At 46.0% G+C, this 19,217-nt stretch overlaps 1 protein-coding gene across 1 annotated transcript in view; it reads right to left on the bottom strand.

The window, feature by feature from the left end:
• The window catches only part of LOC8026835 (DNA-dependent protein kinase catalytic subunit), a 374,591-nt gene that overhangs the window by 85,780 nt on the left and 269,594 nt on the right, over positions 1-19,217 (bottom strand). Inside the window, exons 69-73 of the mRNA XM_029967180.4 lie at positions 16,577-16,676; positions 15,185-15,317; positions 6,616-6,754; positions 2,808-2,977; positions 1,961-2,099 (exon numbers count right to left, since the gene is read on the bottom strand). Coding sequence (XP_029823040.2) covers positions 1,961-2,099; positions 2,808-2,977; positions 6,616-6,754; positions 15,185-15,317; positions 16,577-16,676 — 681 coding nt within the window. The remainder of the gene's footprint in view (positions 1-1,960; positions 2,100-2,807; positions 2,978-6,615; positions 6,755-15,184; positions 15,318-16,576; positions 16,677-19,217) is intronic.

Below are 19,217 nucleotides of genomic sequence, written 5' to 3' on the forward strand. Positions count from 1 at the left end.
GACGTTGCGAGCGTTCAGGATTGCTAACCCTAATCAGTTTTCTCCGGCGATAAAAACGCGTGAAAATTCGCGTCCTTTATACGGTATGTGCCAGTAAAGCGCCGTTCACACTCTTGCGACCGAGTAAGACCGAGAGAGACAAGACCGGTTTTTAAGCTTTTTGCGACTTCTTAGGACCGGATGCGATGCAGCGGAGCTGGTCCTAAGAGATCGCAAGAGGCTTAAAAACCGGTCTGGTCTCTCTCGGTCGTACTCGGTTGCAAGAGTAAAGGTCCGTTCACACTCTTGCAACCGAGTACGACCGAGAGAGACTAGACCGGTTCTTAAGCCTCTTGCGATCTCTTAGGACCAGCTCCGCTGTAGCGCATCCGGCCCTAAGGAGTCGCAAGAAGCTTAAAAACCGGTCTGGTCTCTCTCAGTCGTACTCGGTTGCAAGAGTGTGAACGGGCCTTAAGAACAGGCCTTAATACCTTCAACTTAAGCACAGGCATGAAATGCTCCAAATAAGAAATCTGGGCAATGTTCGAAAACACAAATGCTTAGAAAGCACCACTGTAGTCGAAGTAAACAAACACGGGCGTTTCTGCCGTCTTGAGAGTGCCGCCACAACATCGCCGCACGAGTAGGTGGATCTTCCCTTCTAGTACGTGCTGGGTTATCATAGCGACACATAACGAAAATTCACAGTCAAGGATAGCGCTTTTACGCCGAACGATGAGCTCCACCACGCTGTCTACCACGTCGACGATCACAACCGACGCCATGTTTGCGGATACAAGCAGCCGGCCGCCGGCCCATGACTGGCATGCAACGCGCGCGAACACTTCTCCTCGACCTGCGATTGGTCTGTTGTTGCGGTTGTTTTCCAACCGTTGCAGCGGAGGGACGCACGCACGTGAACGACACGTGCGTGCGTCCCTCCGTCGCTATGGCAACTGAAGCATCTCTCTTCGCTTCTTCCCGCTTCTTCGGACATCCTCTTTGCCCCGCGGGTGCCGCTTGCGGCTCGCGCCGTTATCTAGCGCCGCACAGGGAAGCGTGCTCGCTGCATCGGTCAGTCGGCACGGCCACCGGGCTGTTCGAGAAACCGCACTATAACCGGTATTTCCCTTCGCGCGCCTGCATTTTAAGCGGTATGTAAATACATGGAGTTCTATGGGGGGCGAACCGGTGGTTTAAAAAAGCCGCGTTATACCCGGTCCCGCACTATAAGCGGTTACGTTGTAAGTGGTCTATACTGTAGTAAGTTGGGGGTTAGACGCAGGGGCAGGTATTACGAGCAGAAATACAGTATCCGCGCTCAATTCACACTAAATGCATAATATTCATATCGTAAAATACTTAAATACAATTTCCAGTAAAGAGTTTGATGTCCATGCAGAAAAAAAATTTTGAGAGGGCTCCTCCCTCACTCATTACAGAGCGCACAAAAGACAAGAACAAAATATTATACGAGCTTGATTCCACTGACAAAGTACACAGATAGGCCTTCTAGGGAAGCCTCAACGTCACCGCCCAAGATTCACTTTCATTTCCGACACACGCCGCGAGATGGTGCTACATGACTGGAAAGGGGCTTGCTTTTGCGTACCAGAGAGCCTGGACAGCTCATAGGCAAAGACTCATAGGGCAAAGGCTCACAATCTTGAGGATTCAAATCACGCCGGGAGACTCGAGACTTCTTATATGCTTCCTTGTGGGTGGAACGCTTTTCAGTTTTTCACTAAAACCGGTTGCTACAGCTGGCTGCTACATCCACTCGTTACAGCCTGCCATTACAGCTGGCTGTTACACAACTCCGTAGAAATCGGCTGATAAAACAGATTCTGCGTTAAAAGAAGTCACGCCAGACAAGCACTCGTCTGCTGTACCAATCTGCCTTTGGTCTCCGTTCTGTTTTGTGCACTCTGTTTTCCAATGAATCAGCACCAAGTGGACAAGTTGTCTGGCCCTCCCTCACCTTCTTCCTGCTGAAGAGCAGTGTTGCAGAACCGTGCAAGGCGGAGCTGTGCCTCAGCCCTGACGGACACGGGGGTCGCCTCGCAGTGTGCGGCACTCAGGTGCAGTTGCAGCGCCTGCTCTCGCAGCTCCAGAGACATCTGCACAACCACCCGAGCAAACAAATCACCCGGCTTTATTAAGCAGCACTCGCTCTCGGAACAGTACGCAATGTGACACGTGGCCAAGGAATTGCATAAAAGACTTCTCTTGTTCGTTGATTCACTTATTCTCTGGGGGATTGCATAGTTTTTTTCTTTACACAGACCCCCTTTCTACACATTGGAGGAAGGCGAGAGTGTTTAAGTGCCAAGGCCCAGTAAAACTGCACTGTGGCATCTCTCGTAAGGTGACAAAAATATGTGCCTCTTTACCACAAAAATATGGCAAATGGAGTGAAAACACAGAATGTGTTGCGTGTTGCCTCGAACCGATGCTGCACATACTAACACGGTACACATTTTGTGCCTGGACGTCGCAAACGTCGTCGTGCGCAGCATCCATAAAAAGACTTTGCCCGAGCTAGAGCTCCAGCAGGAGTGGAATGCGAAGTTTGCGTCTCTCGCGGCAGCACATCCTAGCTTCAACCCCGCTCTTTTGTGTATTCTGGTTTCATCCAAGGCTCTTGCAGCGCCTTTGCACACACCCTTCACAAACTCCCCCGACCATATGTGCAAAGGTGCTCTACGAACACCTCCCAGACAACGGGTCCTGGAGTGTCTCCAACCACTGGAAACTGCTAGGAGCTAGCGATTCGTTCCGGATTAATGATAACCGAAGGGACTCCCCAGCACTGAAAGGAGCCTTGCCTTTCGAGGATCGCTGCTGGTCGATGCCAACTGCAATTCTGCCATCTGCTCTTTGTTCAGCACCGCTCCGGCATCGAGGTCTTTGGCGAGCCCGGCTACGGCCTGGGCCTTCAACAGGCAGTACCGTACCGTACTGGCAGCGTCGTCCAGCCCTTCGGCCCTGGTCGCCTCTGAAAACCACACAACACATTTTCGCCCTTGTTTTACAGACAGTGGCTGGGCATTAAAAGCACCGTAGGAATTTCCCCACATGCTGCAAATTCAATTACCGCAATGTCGCAATTTAATTATAAAAAGATTGGCCGCATGTTTGGTTAGTAGAAACTACGAAGGAAGAAATTCGAAGATTTTCAGAGACTTTCAAGGTCCTAACGTCAAATTTTCCAGGACTTTCCAGCAATACTTTTTACAATCATATAAAAAAAGAATGTCGTCTCTAATGGCACATAAATTCATCTTTTATTGGATACGAGGAAAATTGGGCATATTTTGCCAATAAACAGTTAACTCGAGAAAGTTCTTGCACATTGTTTGTCCACTCCCATTTCATTTCTGAAAGTTTCAGCGTCTTCTATTTGCTGCCTTCATCAAACTGAGTGACTTGACAATGAAAATGATGTATTGCACACAAAAAAAGACAGGCCCATTTTACCAATAAACAGTGAAGTCAAGAAAGCTTCTTCCAGTTTTTCTTTCAACTTGTCTTCCATTTCTGCAAGTGCTATTCTCTTTTTCTGTCTTCCTCAAAATGTTACACTTCAAAATGAAGGTAATGTCACTAGTTGCTTATGCTTTCTCAGTGCTGTCATCCAAACCAGAACTATCGCTTCTAACTTCCTCACCTTCGTCCTGACACAATGACTGTTCGAGCACAGATTTTTTCAGGTCCTTGAAGTATTAAAGTGGCAATGTGGGCCAGTTGGCCCATGATCACGTAGGTGAGCACCAAGAAACACAGGGACAATGAAGTAGAAAGACAGGGGTACCCCTGTCTGTCTACTTCATTGTCCCCGTGTTTTTTGGTGCTAAGCTACGTGATTCTCCAAGTAGGTCCGATAGCGACGATATGCAGCTGAGACAGAGGTTCGCAACTCCTTCGGTATAGCCACAATAAGAATGCCAGCAGCCTCGTTAACTGCATCACAAACGATTCGTTGCGACACGTGGGAGATTTCCACCAGGTTCTCACGCTGCTCTCGTTAAACCTGCTAGTCGGAGCGAGCACGGTACTCCGGCGCGCATAGCTGACACCCATCGTGCACCGCGTCTACTCCTCCAATTTTGTTTGGTAAAACCTTCCGGACGCACGACGGACTACAACGAGCAGATTGTGGGGTCCGTCATCCGCTCCTCGGGGCCATCGAGACCTTGCCAACCTCGCCTTCTCTTCACTCACGTCAACCCTACCAATGGCTTGAATTTCCAACCGACTCGGACAACTCTTTCTTTCCGGCATGGCGCCCCAGTCCCGAGCCGCCAACTACTGCCGTCTTCGGCATGCGAGATCAACTTTCCTTCCCGCAGGCCCGCGTGGGCCTGCGCCCTTTTTGTGGGTTTCTTTCATTTCAATTTATGTTTTGGCAACGAGGATTACTAAATAAGCAGCGTCAGCCACGAGCGCCACGAGTAGCGTGGGAACGTGGATGCAGCTCTTGCCCCTCCCTGGCCACGTCGGTGCATCGGCACGTCGGCATCGGAAGCAGCACTCTGCGCGCTCTACCCTCCGTCACCTGTTTGCTCCGTTATCTTGTTTGCCATTTGCCTCGGTGAAGAAAAGGAAGGGAACACAACGGCCTCCGCTCACCTCCGTGTAGGCTTGTGTGCTTTTGACACCTCAGCCTTCGTAATAAGCGTGGTCGGCTGCCGAGAGACTTAGAATAATCTGCTTCAAAATGCGTGCATTTCGGTTGGGACCACATTGAACTTGGATAAAGCAACAATACGCAGGGTTTTCTATAGGAGAAACTTGTCGCACACTCCACCATCCCTCAAGCAGACTCTCTTTTTTCTCTCGTGTGAAGCTCTTCCTCGAGCACGCTTGCGTTGTATGGGATCCATCTCAACAGTATCTCATTGATAAAATTAAAAGAAATCAAAAATGTGCCGCTAGATTTGTGACAAATAATTACAACTTTGGTAGCAGTGTCTCCGCAATAAAAAAGGGTTTGCAATGGAAATCGCTTGCTGTTAGGCATAAGTATTTGTGCCTAAAAGTATTTCCTATGGTTTATCGAAAATTGAAAGATCACATTAGTTGTATGAGCCATTTTATGTATCGCGCAGAGTAGATCATGACCAAAACGTTTGGGAGTACACATCAAAGTCTGATTTGTTTCGTAACTCTTCCCACGAACGATAAAAGAATGGAACAGCTTGCCAAGCAAGATTGTTGCCTTGTAAAGTCCAAATTCGTTTTTTTCGCAACTCCAGCATTGGCTCTAAACAATTTATTTGAGTGCGAATATATTCAGCATTGGCTCTAAACAATTTATTTGAGTGCGAATATATTATCAATGCATTTGTGTTCCTTTCTATGCAGACTAAGGTTATTTCTTTTCTATGAACATTTATATGTGTGTGCGAGTTTGTATATTACTTTGCATACTTATGTGTCTTGATGACCTATGGTGTGCTCAAAATCCATTTTTTTGCTATTGTGACTCCCGCTACTGTAATGCCCTTTGGGGCGCTGTAGGAAATAAATAAATAAATAAATAACATTTCGTTATAACGAAGGATTACTGTACTTGCGCTTGTTAATCTTCAGTAATGCTCTTCAAAATGCAACTACAATCGCTAAAACTCCGCAGCACAAGGAATGTCGATAAAATTGAAGTGAAACAATACGCAGAGCCAGAAACATCGGATTAGATTGTGATGGCCAAACACCGCTGGATTCCAACAGTTGCAAGGCGAAAACTCTTCCAAATACCAATTCGTTTGGAGATTCGTTCGCTTTGGCACAATTTTTTCCTTTGGGCGCAGTAAGGAGCAGGCAAGCGGGAATTTATCAAAATGGCATAAAAAACACAACTAGACCACCCCCGATTTTTTCTATTTTTTTTTTTTAAATATTGTTTGGCGGTTAAGGAACGACTGACCTACACATTTCATGCTTATGCGTCTCCTGAGGATGGTTGGCTCTATCGAGCTTCCAGTTGGAAAGAGCTTTGTTGACTGAATAACCGAGGGCAGGAGGAGCATGCCTGTAAAGCCACATTTCTTTGTTACTTTCGTTTTTACTCTAAAACATGGGCTCTCAAACTGCGCCTGTAGGAACGGGGGTTCCCCAGAGTCCCTGCCTCTAATTAAAGTGGTTTTCTCGCTAGAGCAGCACTTTAGTACCTAGTTCTGAGGCACTTACTGATGATTAATTATGTGCAAAATACTCTCCAGTGCGTGTAATAATGTCTCCAACACCTATAGGTTCCTGTACTGCTTTACTGCATCAATACCAGGGCTGGGAGGGCTCTCTCGGCTGCCATCCGAGACAGGTAAAAGCACCTTGAGATCAAAGAGTTTCGAGTTTTCAGACTTTATTATTATAACCAAAGGGATAAATAAATGAATGATCCGAATTTATAGCTGAAGGCTCGTGTAAAATTCATCATAAATTAAAGTAACGGGAAAATTTATAATTCGAGACACGCGCGATAAAGAAAATAAAAAGAAACCAAATTTATTTTGGTTACTGCAATAAAGAACATTCCCCAAAAAATGACAATTTGAACTGATTAGATTGCACATTTGGTAGTGAGTTTTCGATCTGACAACCATTTGTAAATGGTAGGCGACGACGTCCACCTACCGAGTTTCTGCAGCGTGCGAAGGTGGGAAGCCAGCTTCTTGTCCAGAGGCACCTGCTCAGCTGCTCTGCACAGCGCAGAGCAGTACGTCTCCGCATAGCTCCACTCCAGGCTGCCTTCCAGCTGTCCTTCGGTCCTCATCTGCAACCGGCCATTAGCGCCACATCAGCAGCCACGCTAGAATCAGTACTTTGAAAACACTAATAGTGCTCTCAGGCATAACCGCTTCATGAGTCGTCTTCGGTTGATTAGCCACACAGATGATTCACTGTCCATGCGACAACCATGCGGGAAACAAGCTCTCGTCTTCCTATGGCCAGCAATCACACAGGGCATCTTTCGCGGGAATTTAAAAAAAGTAAGTTGCGAAACACTGAGGTTTTTGACAGATCCGACTGGTCGGCGCAACTTTCCCTCCTTGCCACTGCTTTCCTGAAATAGATGTCGCCGAAGCCCCGGGTGGTGCCATAACAACATAAATATAAGCTCCACACGTAAAATCTAGACATATACCGCATGACCCCAAGTCAAGATAAAAAAAGCTAATGGTGCTCCAAAAATTGCGTGACCCTGATCGTTGGAACCGCTCTCAAATCTAGGCCCAATGTGCGTCTGAACGCAATTCCGCTACGTTCCATTTAGCCTCCATTCCTATTTCTTGCTGTCTCTTGGTGGCAAATAAAGATGCTAAGAAAAATCGTGGGAAAGCTTGTATCCTCATGGACTGCCTCCGGTCCGTGTGACAATGGAAACCATGAGGCCTCTCGTGTTTCTGCAAGTTTCATTCCGCTATGTTTAGGACAATGATGCAGACAAGAAATGTGCATGGTGCTAATGTCACTGGTACCCTACAACTGCTCAACGTGTTACGCAGAACGATGGCTAGCCAAAACCACGAGGAGACGCCGCAGCTTGAGAGAGCAGTGCCGGCGACTTCTGCCACCAGTCAGGCTCGAGCATTGAAGATACCGCACGTGACGATAGTGAAGACCACGATAAAGGGGTTTCGGATTGGTGGATCCAACTGCAAGTATGACTGCTTCTCAATGGATATTCATAGTGACTGCACTTAAATTCGTCTAGGCCTGCAACTAAAAAAATCCACCACCAAATCCAAGAAGAATTTAATCTTACGGATAAAGTCCGGAGATACAAAATGCGTAGCATTTTTTTTGTAAGCTTTTTTTTATTTCGGAACACACAATGCACATGATGGGCAGCATTGCACACAATGTGCAGCGCTGTACATAACATGCGGATAGAAGAATATTATTTATTAATAATAACCGAGTAATAAATATTGCAATTAATTATTGAAAATTAATTCATGTTTTCTCGGTAACTATGGTTTGTCGTGACTGTTTCATAATGTTAAAGGGGTCACGATAATTTTCCAACTACCTTCCCCTCGGTTTTCCTCCTCAACTCCAAAGCCCCAACTAATTAATCGCGCAGTTGTGACATCATATTTGTCCGGAACTGGCGGGGTTAGCTATCCGTGTTCTCTGGTTTGGGGCAATCGTCGATAAATGTTGAGCCAGGTACAGCAACAACCGTCCCGGCCTTCTTACCGACATGGTTGGCATTCCACGACTGGCCAGTGTGATTCATTTTGCTTTCCTCGGCAGGAATAAGAGTAATATCAGACTGTCAACTTCAACGGTGTAGGTCTCTTCAATCGTGCTTTTTACGCACACCAGCACTGAACTGACTGAAAATATTGAAACTTTAGCCAAGTTTGAATGAAAACAAAGTACCCTACGTTTTGGGACCGGCTTGGTCCCTTTATTCTTTAATCAGAGAACTCGTGCGGCACCTAGAAGGCATTGTTGCAGGGGGGAAGGTAGTTGGAAATGGGTCATGGCTGACTATGGGTTGGGCGAATCTTCTTCATCTATATCATCTTAATGATCTTCAACCTCATCTTCATCAAGAATATCCAGCGTTAAAGCCCGGTTCGGAAGTTTTTTTTGTTTGAAAATGTCTTTGATAATAATAAGATGAAACACCAGGGCCAGGTCAGCTGGGCTTAAGCCGTCGGTGCTGTGCTGGGGTGGGGGATTGGGATTAAAGAAAGTGAGTCAGGTGAGCTTCCTTAATGAACCGAAGGAGGGAGTCAAATAATTCTTTTCGGTGCTTGCGCGAGCCAGATGATCTGGTCCATTCCGCCAAGCTCTTGAGTCTTTGATTCTCGGGAATGGTCTGCCAAATTTCTTCTTTGCGCCCGTGTTTTTCCGTGAAGCTACAAAGCCCAACCCATAGTCACCCGTGACCAAGGGACCGAGCTGGTCCCGAAACGTAAAGTATTTTGTTTTTATTCAAACTTGGTTACAGTTAAAATTTTTTCAGTCAGTCTATTTCATTTCATTTCATTTATTTGTACCTCACAAGCGCCCCAAGGGGGCATACATGAGGGGGGAAATTCAACAGTATACAAGAAAAACAGAACAGTGAAAATATGAACACACATCATGCAAAAATAACAATATAATGAAAACACGTGGAAAACATACATTTCAATTTACGCAGTATTGAGCACACGCATTTTTAAATTCGTCGACATTTGCTAAAGTTACAATGTTGGCTGGAAGTTTGTTCCAGTCGGAAATTGCCAACTGTAGAGGTGACGTCTGGAAAAGTTTAGTATGTGATGTTTGTAGTAATACCTTATGCTGATGGTCAAATCGAGGAAAAATACGGTGTGGCGGCTTTAATAGTTTAAGCTTGAGGAGTGGGTTATTATAATAGATGTTATGGACGAAGGTTAGCCTAGAAAGTTTTCTTCTGATAGAGAGGAGTGGCAAGTCAGCTTTTTCTTTCAGTTGAGATACGCTGGAGTGTCGAGAGTAATCTTTGTAAATAAATCTGCTTGCCCTATTCTGAATTGACTCTATTTGTTGAATAAGGTAGTCTTGACAAGGATTCCATATGATAGAGGCATACTCTAATTGAGACCGAACATATGACTTGTAAGCGAGTAAACGAACGTCCGGAGGTGCCAGATATAAATTTCGTCTTAGAAAACCTAATGACCTACTAGCCTTGCTAGCCACATAATTTACATGGTCCTGCCAGTGTAGGTTCTCGCTCAAAATAACTCCTAGATATTTGTACTTATTTACTTTCTCAATTGATAAATGTCCTATTGAGTAGTTGAAACTTACAGTGGATTTTTTTGTGGAGAAGCTCATAAATTTAGATTTTGAGGTATTGATGTTCATTTGCCAGCGGTCGCACCATAAAGAGAGGGCGTCTAAGTCATGCTGTAGTGAGAGACAGTCGGTCTGGTTTTTTACAGTTCTATAAATAACGCAGTCGTCTGCAAAGAGTCTGACTGTAGAGGAAATGCTAGTGGCAATATCATTAATATAGATAAGGAATAACAAGGGGCCCAAAACCGATCCCTGAGGAACTCCAGACTTCACATTAATACTAGAAGAAACATTACAATGAAAAGAAACTGCCTGTGTTCTGTTGGTCAAAAATTCCCGAATCCAGTTAATTAAAGAACTATCAATATTAAGACACTCGAGTTTTTTAAGTAGGCGTTTATGTGGCACGCGGTCGAACGCCTTAGAAAAATCAATAAAAATAGTGTCAGTTTGAAAGCGCGAATGTATGTTTGTGTGTAGATCTGTTAATAATTCAAAAAGTTGGGTTTCGCAAGACCGGTTCTTCTGAAAGCCATGCTGATTTATGAAAATGAAACCTCTATCCTCTAACCAGACAGATCTCCTCCAATATCCTCTAACCAGACAGATCTCTGCCAATATGTTTTCATTCAGCACTGAACTGGTCGTTTGCAACTGATGACAAGTAGATGGGATCAGAATTTGTGATGTCATGAAGAGAGACAACAGAAGAGAGCACCAGCGAAAGTGCAAGCGTAGCAGGAGCTACAAAGGCGACCTCTGGGCCGTCCCATGCAAGCACTGCGCTTGTGCAGTGCCAGAATCGTTTGGGGCCCGTGACTGTAGCTTCAGCTTCACTCAAACATAAAGTGGAGATAACTACAGCATGTACACCGCGCGACACTCTTAGCGCGAACAAGCAATCACCAGTTTTCTGTTTTTCTCCTAGAACTGCAAGGCTGTCATCGAAGACATTGTTGTCATAGAAAGAGCTCATCTAGGGCTCTAATATAAGGGGTAAAATTGTGTGCCCACTAATACTCTCTCCTAATAAAATGCGAAAAGGTGCCAATGTCGTGCTCGCGCTAACAGTGTCGCGATGTGTACACCAACGCTTCAAACCCTCTTTAGAAGGTCCGCGAAACTAGGTTTTTTGGTGTATGATCGGGACTTTCTATAGGGGTGCAGCTAGGTGGTGGAAGCTTAGAGTGAAAATACCAACGTATGAACTGAAAAAGAAAGTCCTGCATTAGTCCATAGCAGAGTCAGAGTGATAGCTGCAACACCAAGTCGTTGGTTCAATTGGCTTCGTTCTCACGAGTATGCACCTCACAGTTCTCTCTGCGACCAATGACAAGATGCGTCTGTGAGCGTCTCGCAACAAGCGCGACGCCAAGACGTCTGCTGCTTTGTGCCATACTCTCGTTGAGTTTCAGCACATTTGCCGTTTGGTGCTACTCAGGGATCCAATAACAATGACGTAAATAGCAGGCCCTTCTTTTAAGTGCTATTGGATGGACCGATACGGCTGAATTTATTGGGCGGCGGCTCGTGCCACCTAGCCGAAGCTTTTAATTTCAACAATTAACTCCGATTAAATTTGGAGTTACCGTATTTTCCGGATTATAGTCCGCACCCGGTGTAGAGTCCGCAGGGGTAAATTTGGGGTCAAAAATAAAAGGTTTTGCTTAGATAGCCCGCACCCGGTGCATAGCCCTCAACCGGTGCATAGCCTGCACCGGGTGCATAGTCCGCACCTGGTGCTTAGTCGACACGAAAATCTTCTCATAGACGGCGCACGTTTACAAGTGTCTGCTTTTTAGCTCACAATAAAGCCTATAATGTGCATAAATCATCATTAACATACACTTTCGTGCTCAAAATTCGTCACGTCTCAACATAATGAACGATCTTGAAAAACATAATTCCTGTATAGTCCGCACGCGTAGATAGTCCGCACAGCCAGAAATTTCAACTTTTAAACATGTATAGTTCGCGGACTATAGCCCGGAAAATACGGTAATTGAGAATAACGAAGAATTTTGTATCGCGGAGTAGCAGCAACTGTGGCCATCAAGCGGGCACTACTCGAGACTTGTATTCCAGTTTGTTTTAGAGAAAGCGTATAATAAAGCGGATATTGCCAATGCTGCGTCATAGCTCCATGACGACGCGCCCGCTTCACACGCAACGGACTTAAGTTTGATTTTGAAGAGCGCGGGCAATCTTTTTTCGAGCAGTTGGCAATAATGTGAAGGACGCCGTACGCCCTATTAGGCCAACTACAACATCAACAACTACTACGACGACAACAGACATCCCTTCCAGTGCTGGAAGGAGCCCATCACAGCTATCGCAGTAAAAAGAAACGAGAAAAACCTGTTTTGGGCTATTCCGACAGCATTTGCAGGCGGCATAATGACTGCGCTCGCCTAGCTGTATGTGCTGCCGAAAGATGGCACAATGCGAGAACAAAAATATACAGTGCCTCGATTGATCCCCTCCCTACCAAAAATGAAGAGCAACGAGTGATTAAAATCCCGGTTGTAATACTCAGTTTATTATTATTATTTTTTTTTTAATAAATAAATTACCACATTTTTAAAATTTACATTAGAGATGCATAGTGAAAAGTTTCTTAGCTAAGCTAGGGGCACCCTCGACGCTTCCAACATCCATCGGGGGTGTCGTCTGTGAATGCCGCTGCAGATGCCTGAAACAGGTTTTTCTTTTTTGATGGAGTTAAGTTGTTGATATTTTCACACCAAGTTTCCGCCACCTATACTCCGTTTCATACATAGCGTGCAACGCAGTCAAAGCTAGCACACCGGTTTGCACTGCCGACGGCCTACGTTCGCCCCATAAAATAGCGCTGCTCCTGCAAAAAGAAAAAAATAAAAGTCGTAAATTGTGCATTTTTGGAGCTAGTAACTGATAGTGGCGTTATGATTTCGACGGAACACCGATCTTTTTTTCAATAAAAAGAAAAAGATAATGTAAACTACTCCAAAGTCCAAATTGCTTTCCGTTTTCGTCCGTGCGGCAGTCGCTTCGGGTTTTCGGGTTGTGCGGCTTCCCCTGCCTTGCCGGTTTTGAGAAGATGGTGTCTTATGCAGGAAGCTTTCCTCTCCTGCTCGGATATTTTCAGAGATTCGTTGTGTGAAGATCTCGAAAAAGTGCAAGCAGGTGATCGCCAACGTGTACGCGAGTTCAAGAACGCGTTTACCGGAGACGTCGGTCCGTGAAGTCCTGGAGACGGTCAGTAACGACACCGGAGTGTCTGGCAAGGTGGCATCCCCGAAGCGAGGACCTCGCAACGTGAAAGTTTCGAGCACGCAGACCGTGTTGTGGACTGCCTTCTGTTATATCTGGAGTTAAAAGCGGCCTTGTGGCTTCAAAGTGAAACAAGCCTCAAGAAGGAACCGTGTCGATGATGAATCGTGCCTACAGCTTCGTCTTGACCGGCTAAGCGGACGATGCCCGTGGTTGCATTCCAAAGCATCTGGGTTCGTTTGCCTGCGGGACCGTAACCTCGGTCAGCTCCGTCTGCCTGAGGCACCTTAACCTTGGTCGGCTAAGTGGACGACGCACATGACCGTGCCTGTATTCCGAGGCCCCTGCTTTCCTCGGAAAAGGAAACAACACTCGGTCCTGATCTCGAGTGCCGTGTGTTGTGTACACGTCTATTGTGAATCACTCCCGGTTCATGGGGGCGCCGGCACCAGAGCAGAGAGATACTGCCGTCTGGATGACTTCCATACACCGGCGAGTATTTGGACTCTGAAGGAAACTCCCATGAAGTCACATCACGCGAGGGAATGCCAAGCCGTCTGACCAATGGCAGTGCGGTCCCCTCATTCCAGCATTCATTGTATAAAGGACCGTCCACCGCACTCTCAGGGTACTCTCTAATTTTCACGCTACCATGTAAATAAACGGCTTTAAATAGAGACGCCCTGGATCTCGACCGTTCTTCCGTTTTGACGAGGCCGGCGCGGGGTTCAAACGGAACACCAGCCCCTAGTCTACCCCCTTATAAATAAAAAGCAACAAGAAAATAGGATTTGAAATATACACTTCTGCAATGCGCACAATGTTTGCACAAAAAATACGTCGCGGGAAAAAAAAAAAAAAACTTTGCGCCCGAAGTGGATTCGAACCACAGCCACCGAGACGTCGGTATCGCCAGAGCAGCGCCTTGTACCACTCGTCCACGAAACGCGCGGAGTAACACATTTTTTTTGTTTTTTCATGCGCACTACTTCAGTACCTTTCCCAGCGTTGCACGCTATGTTTGAAACGGAGTATAGCCGTACCTCCGTAGCAAATTGCAGCGCAATACATTGAGAAACCAATTTTTTCCAACCATCTAAAAACGTAGATGCTGTTTTACAGAAGGTGCATGACCCTGGACATTGTTAGAATTTGTAATTTTCGTCACGCGCTCATTGGTCAATGTGAACTCAAACATTCACTGACAAATCTGTTGACGAGCGCAATCTGTGTGGCAGTTCTTGTATCTGATAATTGAACTGGATTCAGCTAACGTGCCTGGGCACTGCGGAAACCTTTTCGAACGATAAGTAAGAAATATTCCGCATTTATTTTCGAAATTTTGTACCGAAAAGCTGGCTTTTGGCTTTCTACCCTCGTGCACTAGTTTCTTTTTGACCCACTAAACAATACTCGGTTTATAGAGTCCCATATTTATCTATCCCAATCCTAAATTTGTTTCATGGTCCTTTGAAACTTGCATCATAAAAACAGACCCCATTCTGCGTTAAAAAAGTGTGGGACTGGCGCGCATTTATAACATATTTTAGCCTTCGACCTTGGTAATTATGCGCAGTTAAATGTTGAAAACCTTACTTCGCCGCTTAATAGACGCTTTTCAAAAGCCCATTAAGCAACATTGGCGGTCACCATTGCTTGGGTGCAAAGCGCGCAAGTGGATCCCATTCCTCGTCGAAAGCTGACGCAGAACTCATTTTCCATTTGAGCTGAACCAAGCTCGCGCCAAACGCCGATAGAAGCTCTCAAGTCCAATACGTGCCCAGAGAGCCTGACGAAACAATGGCCGGTTATTTGGCACAGCAGCTACTAGATGGCGTGCACTTCTGAAAAGGGTCTATGCGGAGCGCAAGTTTGCCTGCTTCTTGCAAGGGGTTGCAATGATGTCAGAATGCCAAGCTCTTATTGGCCGACTGAAAAAATTAGTGGGTAGACCTCAAGGTCAATCTAACGAGCTCATATTGGCTCAATCAAAGTCAATCGGAGCTCGTTCCGACGTCACCGCAACCCCTTGGCAAGAAGCAGACGACTCGCTCTCCGCATTGCACTCGCGAGTTGCCTCTGCAAGAAGAACTGCAGGGAACACTGTCGAGAAACTGAGAGACCCGGTGGTATGAACAGACCGATTGATGTGAGGTAGAGTTGGTACCTTCTCTATCTCGAGGACGCAACGCAGCGCCGTGGGAATGTTGTCCCTCTGGAGCATGGCCCCGGCAAAGGCGTTGAGTAGCCTCGCCTTCTCGCCGGCCCCGCTCTGCCCGAGAGACTTGACCAGGAAGCAGCTGAGGGCAGAGATGTCCCTCCATCATTCCAAACAGCATTCTTCGGCCGATAAAGAGAGAAGTCTCTCAAGATTGCACAAGAAACCGAGACAAACAACTGTTTTCAAACAGAATGTGAATCCACCAGAAATGGCTCATCGGGAAGGTCTCAGTACATAAACTACCCTTCCTCAAACTCTCGAAATGATTGCCCGACACTTTATTGAGAAGGTTAATTGCAGAAATGTGCCTCGAAATTTGATTTTGGAACGTGGCCACATTATTCCCAGTTTTAATTGTCGAACCGTACCCGATTGTTTCTGCGGTACAGCTCGACATGCGCAACTAGCCTTCATTGCCATGTCTGAAGCACCCGCTGCAGGAGCGCTCGTACCACGTGATCGTAAGCAATTGCACTAGCTCGCACTTTTAGCACATGTGGTTCAGTGAATTCACCAGCCGACTTCCCTTTTATTGCTCAAGTGTCGTGCGTTGCCTTGAGTCTTTGCATCTCGTTCCGTGACACGCCGGTGTTCATCTTTGCTCGTTCTTGCTGAGAAAAACAAATCTGGTGCCTGTTTCAAAGGGTATGCGCTTAGCAACAACCACAATGACAGATGATACGACGTCAGTGCGAGCCATGCACGGCGGGATGTAATAAAGGCATAAAATTAGTGTAGCAATGTTCAAGTACACAAACAACTGTTAAAGGCGTTTAGGTAGGGGGAAGATACTCGGTTTGTAGAGTCCCATATTTAGCAGAACATTTGCATAGTAAGAGCTAACAGTTAATTTTTTTTTTTTTAAGTCCTAAATTTACATTAGATGATCATGCTGATCAAAACTGGGGGAATCTGTTAAGCTGCCATACACAAGAAATGTGTGGGTTGCACAAGCTCTCCGATTGTGACGGGGGACGCATGTGCGCAGAACTAGGGCAACCACACATTTCGTGCATATGGTAGCTCGACAGGTTCTGTGTCCCTCGGTTTTTGTCAGCACGATCGAGCTAGCGTAAATTTTTTTTAACAATAGAAATGTAGTGAAGGTTTTTCCCAGACAGCCAACTTCACTAGAAACAAGTTCCATAGCAAAATATTTATAAGGAAAAAAAGGATGAAACGAAAAAATTGTTAGTAGTTGATCTACCACCTGCAGCACCCCCACAAACTGAAGAAGGTGACTTTCGAGAGGTTCCGTAAGCAAATGCCGGTGCACTCTTCCGACTCACAGCTTCAAACCGAGGCACAGCTGTTGCCTGGAAAGTTCCGACAACGTACCGATTCGAAATGACGTCGTTCCACAGCAACACGGAGTCGGCGTTACTTGGCACACGCAACCGCCACTTGCTGAGCAGACGATCCACATCGTCCTCCGTGCCTGCAGAGGTGGCCACCCATTGTGACATGTCAGATGCTGCTAAGCACAGAACTGATTTTCTTTAGCCAATCCAATCCATCCTAAAGGGGTCCGTCTGACAACTCCAAAAAGCGAATTTTTTCGTGCACTCGATTATGATGTTGAGACACCGCCCACTTAATTCTTTGCTGCTTAGTTCCAATTCTACTAAAAAAAACAACTCAAACCGAAACCAGCGAACCAGCGCGGAGCATCGTAACGTCAAAGAGTTCGGAAATCGCTCGGGTCGTTTCAATCCCCAGAACCATGTGCCAAAATTTTCTTTCAATGACAATGTTTTTGGTGTCTCTGTGGTCCTAAAAATTATGTTCTGTGACTTCTGTTATTTTTATTGAAAAACGTCTGCAGGTAATTAGTTTGCTAATTATCACTTTTAATTCATATCCCGCTGTGCACCAAGGCCCACAACATTATCCCGAAGGAATAATTTCTTTACTTCTGAAATCTATACACAGTGCAACCCACTTATAACGATAATAAGGAAGCACAAAATTTCAATCGTTATAACCGATTATCATTGCATTGGGACTAGAAACTGATCATTTTCAGTCTAGAAACTCTAGAAAATGATTGTTATAAGTGGCACATCGTTATATGTGGCATTGTTATAAGTGGGTTGCACTGTATTTAAATTATTTTCAGTCGTTGGCAAGGCTGTGTGAATATCCAAATAAAAGTTTTGAATATTATGCTATTCAATATTGACTGAGATTTTTCAAAGGTTTAGACAACCCTATGAAAAAATTTAATATAACCTCTTTTTTACGGTTACATAAATCTGGATGCTTACCATGTGCATGTGAGCTTACGCAGCATAGATCTTCTATAAAATATCTCGGCTTATCCTTTGACAGTGACCTAACCTCTCATCTTGCTCATGTAAGAAAGAAAATTTGTACAGAGTCTTGTTTGTTATACAACACTAGATATTTTATGCCACTATCCGTTCGAAACATTGTTGAACATGCTCTAGTCTACAGTGTGCTTCGTTACGGCATTACAGTGTATAGTTATTAATTACCCTCTAATTTAAAAACAAAACACAAGTTCAAGAAAGTCCCGAGAAATGTTAGCTTTTTTCATTCTAATTTCTTTGAATGGATTTTATTTTACACGTTTCCTTTTTCTGCGGCTGGTTTCACTGATCGTAAGATGCTGCCAGTTAAGCCCAATGTCGCTTTGGCAGGTCAGACTTCCCATTAGCTTTGTTTGTTTTCAATAAAATTTATTATAATTATCATTAGGTGAGCAGCAATATTCATAATGTTCTAAATGATTGCAGAAAGCTTGCCCCCTTGAGTGCGCTTCTCACCGAGCACCAGTGCACTGCAGAGAAGCAGTACCCACAAAGCTCGCTTCGCCACAGTGCAGGGCATGCTTAGAAGAAAAGTACACCTTTAAAGTGCAATGATGCATGTGCCCGCCTATCGTATTTAAAGAAACAAAAATGTTATATTCCTGGCTAGCATGTAGCGCCACAAGGTCCCCTGGTGGCCTGATGTCTGGAAGTGCGGCTCTATATTAAACAGGGGGCCACACGGCTCCCTCAGTTAGTGTTGTGTTGGAACCGAACTGCGTCTGTCATGCTTCCGCTTCTTGCCGCCGACGCACGTTGGCCGGTTGGACGCGAGTTCGGTTTACACTTGTAGCAGTGGCGAAGAGGGACGCCGGGGAGATTTGCCAGACCAGCTCCGGCAGCGCCGCGTTCGAAACGCATCGAGTCACGACACCTACGGGGGGCGTCACCTGCTACCGCTGCGGAGACGGACACCTCGCGTCTGGCTGCAAGCACGTCAAGAATACGTGCAACTACTGCCGAAAGCGAGGACATCTATCGAAAGTGTGCAATTCGAAGCAGAGGGACGCCCAGTCACTCAGGAAAAGTTCTACCAGGCACCGCTTTCTGGCGCAAGCGTGCCCGGCCCCAGCAACGGAGACGCATCCAGTGAATGTCGTCCATGACAACGGTGAGGACGACGGCACATCTTCCGAGGTTTTCGAGATGTGGCAAGTTGACAGCGTCGCGCCGTCACCGCCGTTCACAGTCACCGTCTACGTGTGTGGCAAGCCACTCTGCATGGAGGTGGACACGGGCGCAAGTGTCTCTGTCATCGCCAAGAAACGTCTGCAGGCGCTAGTGCCTGCGATACGAGTCATGCCATCCGGCGTGTTGCTGCGAAGCTATTCCGGTGAACTGACCCAAGTTCAAGGCAGGGTGGACGTCAGCGTGCAGTTCCATGACAAGAAGGCCGTGCTGCCATTGTTCGTCACCGGAGATGGGTCGCCTACACTACTTGGACGCAACTGGATTCGGGAGCTGGGCCTCAACTTCTCTGATGTGGAGGTAACTGTTCATTCTCTTTCTGACGTCAGAAGTCTTGTTCAAGAGTTTTCTGCTGTGTTCGAGGAACGGCTGGGTGCTTTCAAGGGGCTCAAAGCCAGTATTCATGTTCCGGAAAACGCTCCACCGAAGTTTTTTAAGCCGCGTCCACTACCTTTCGC

This window comes from Ixodes scapularis, unplaced genomic scaffold (assembly GCF_016920785.2).
Source record: "Ixodes scapularis isolate PalLabHiFi unplaced genomic scaffold, ASM1692078v2 PGA_scaffold6__148_contigs__length_123643588, whole genome shotgun sequence".
Taxonomy (NCBI): Eukaryota; Metazoa; Arthropoda; class Arachnida; order Ixodida; family Ixodidae; genus Ixodes; species Ixodes scapularis.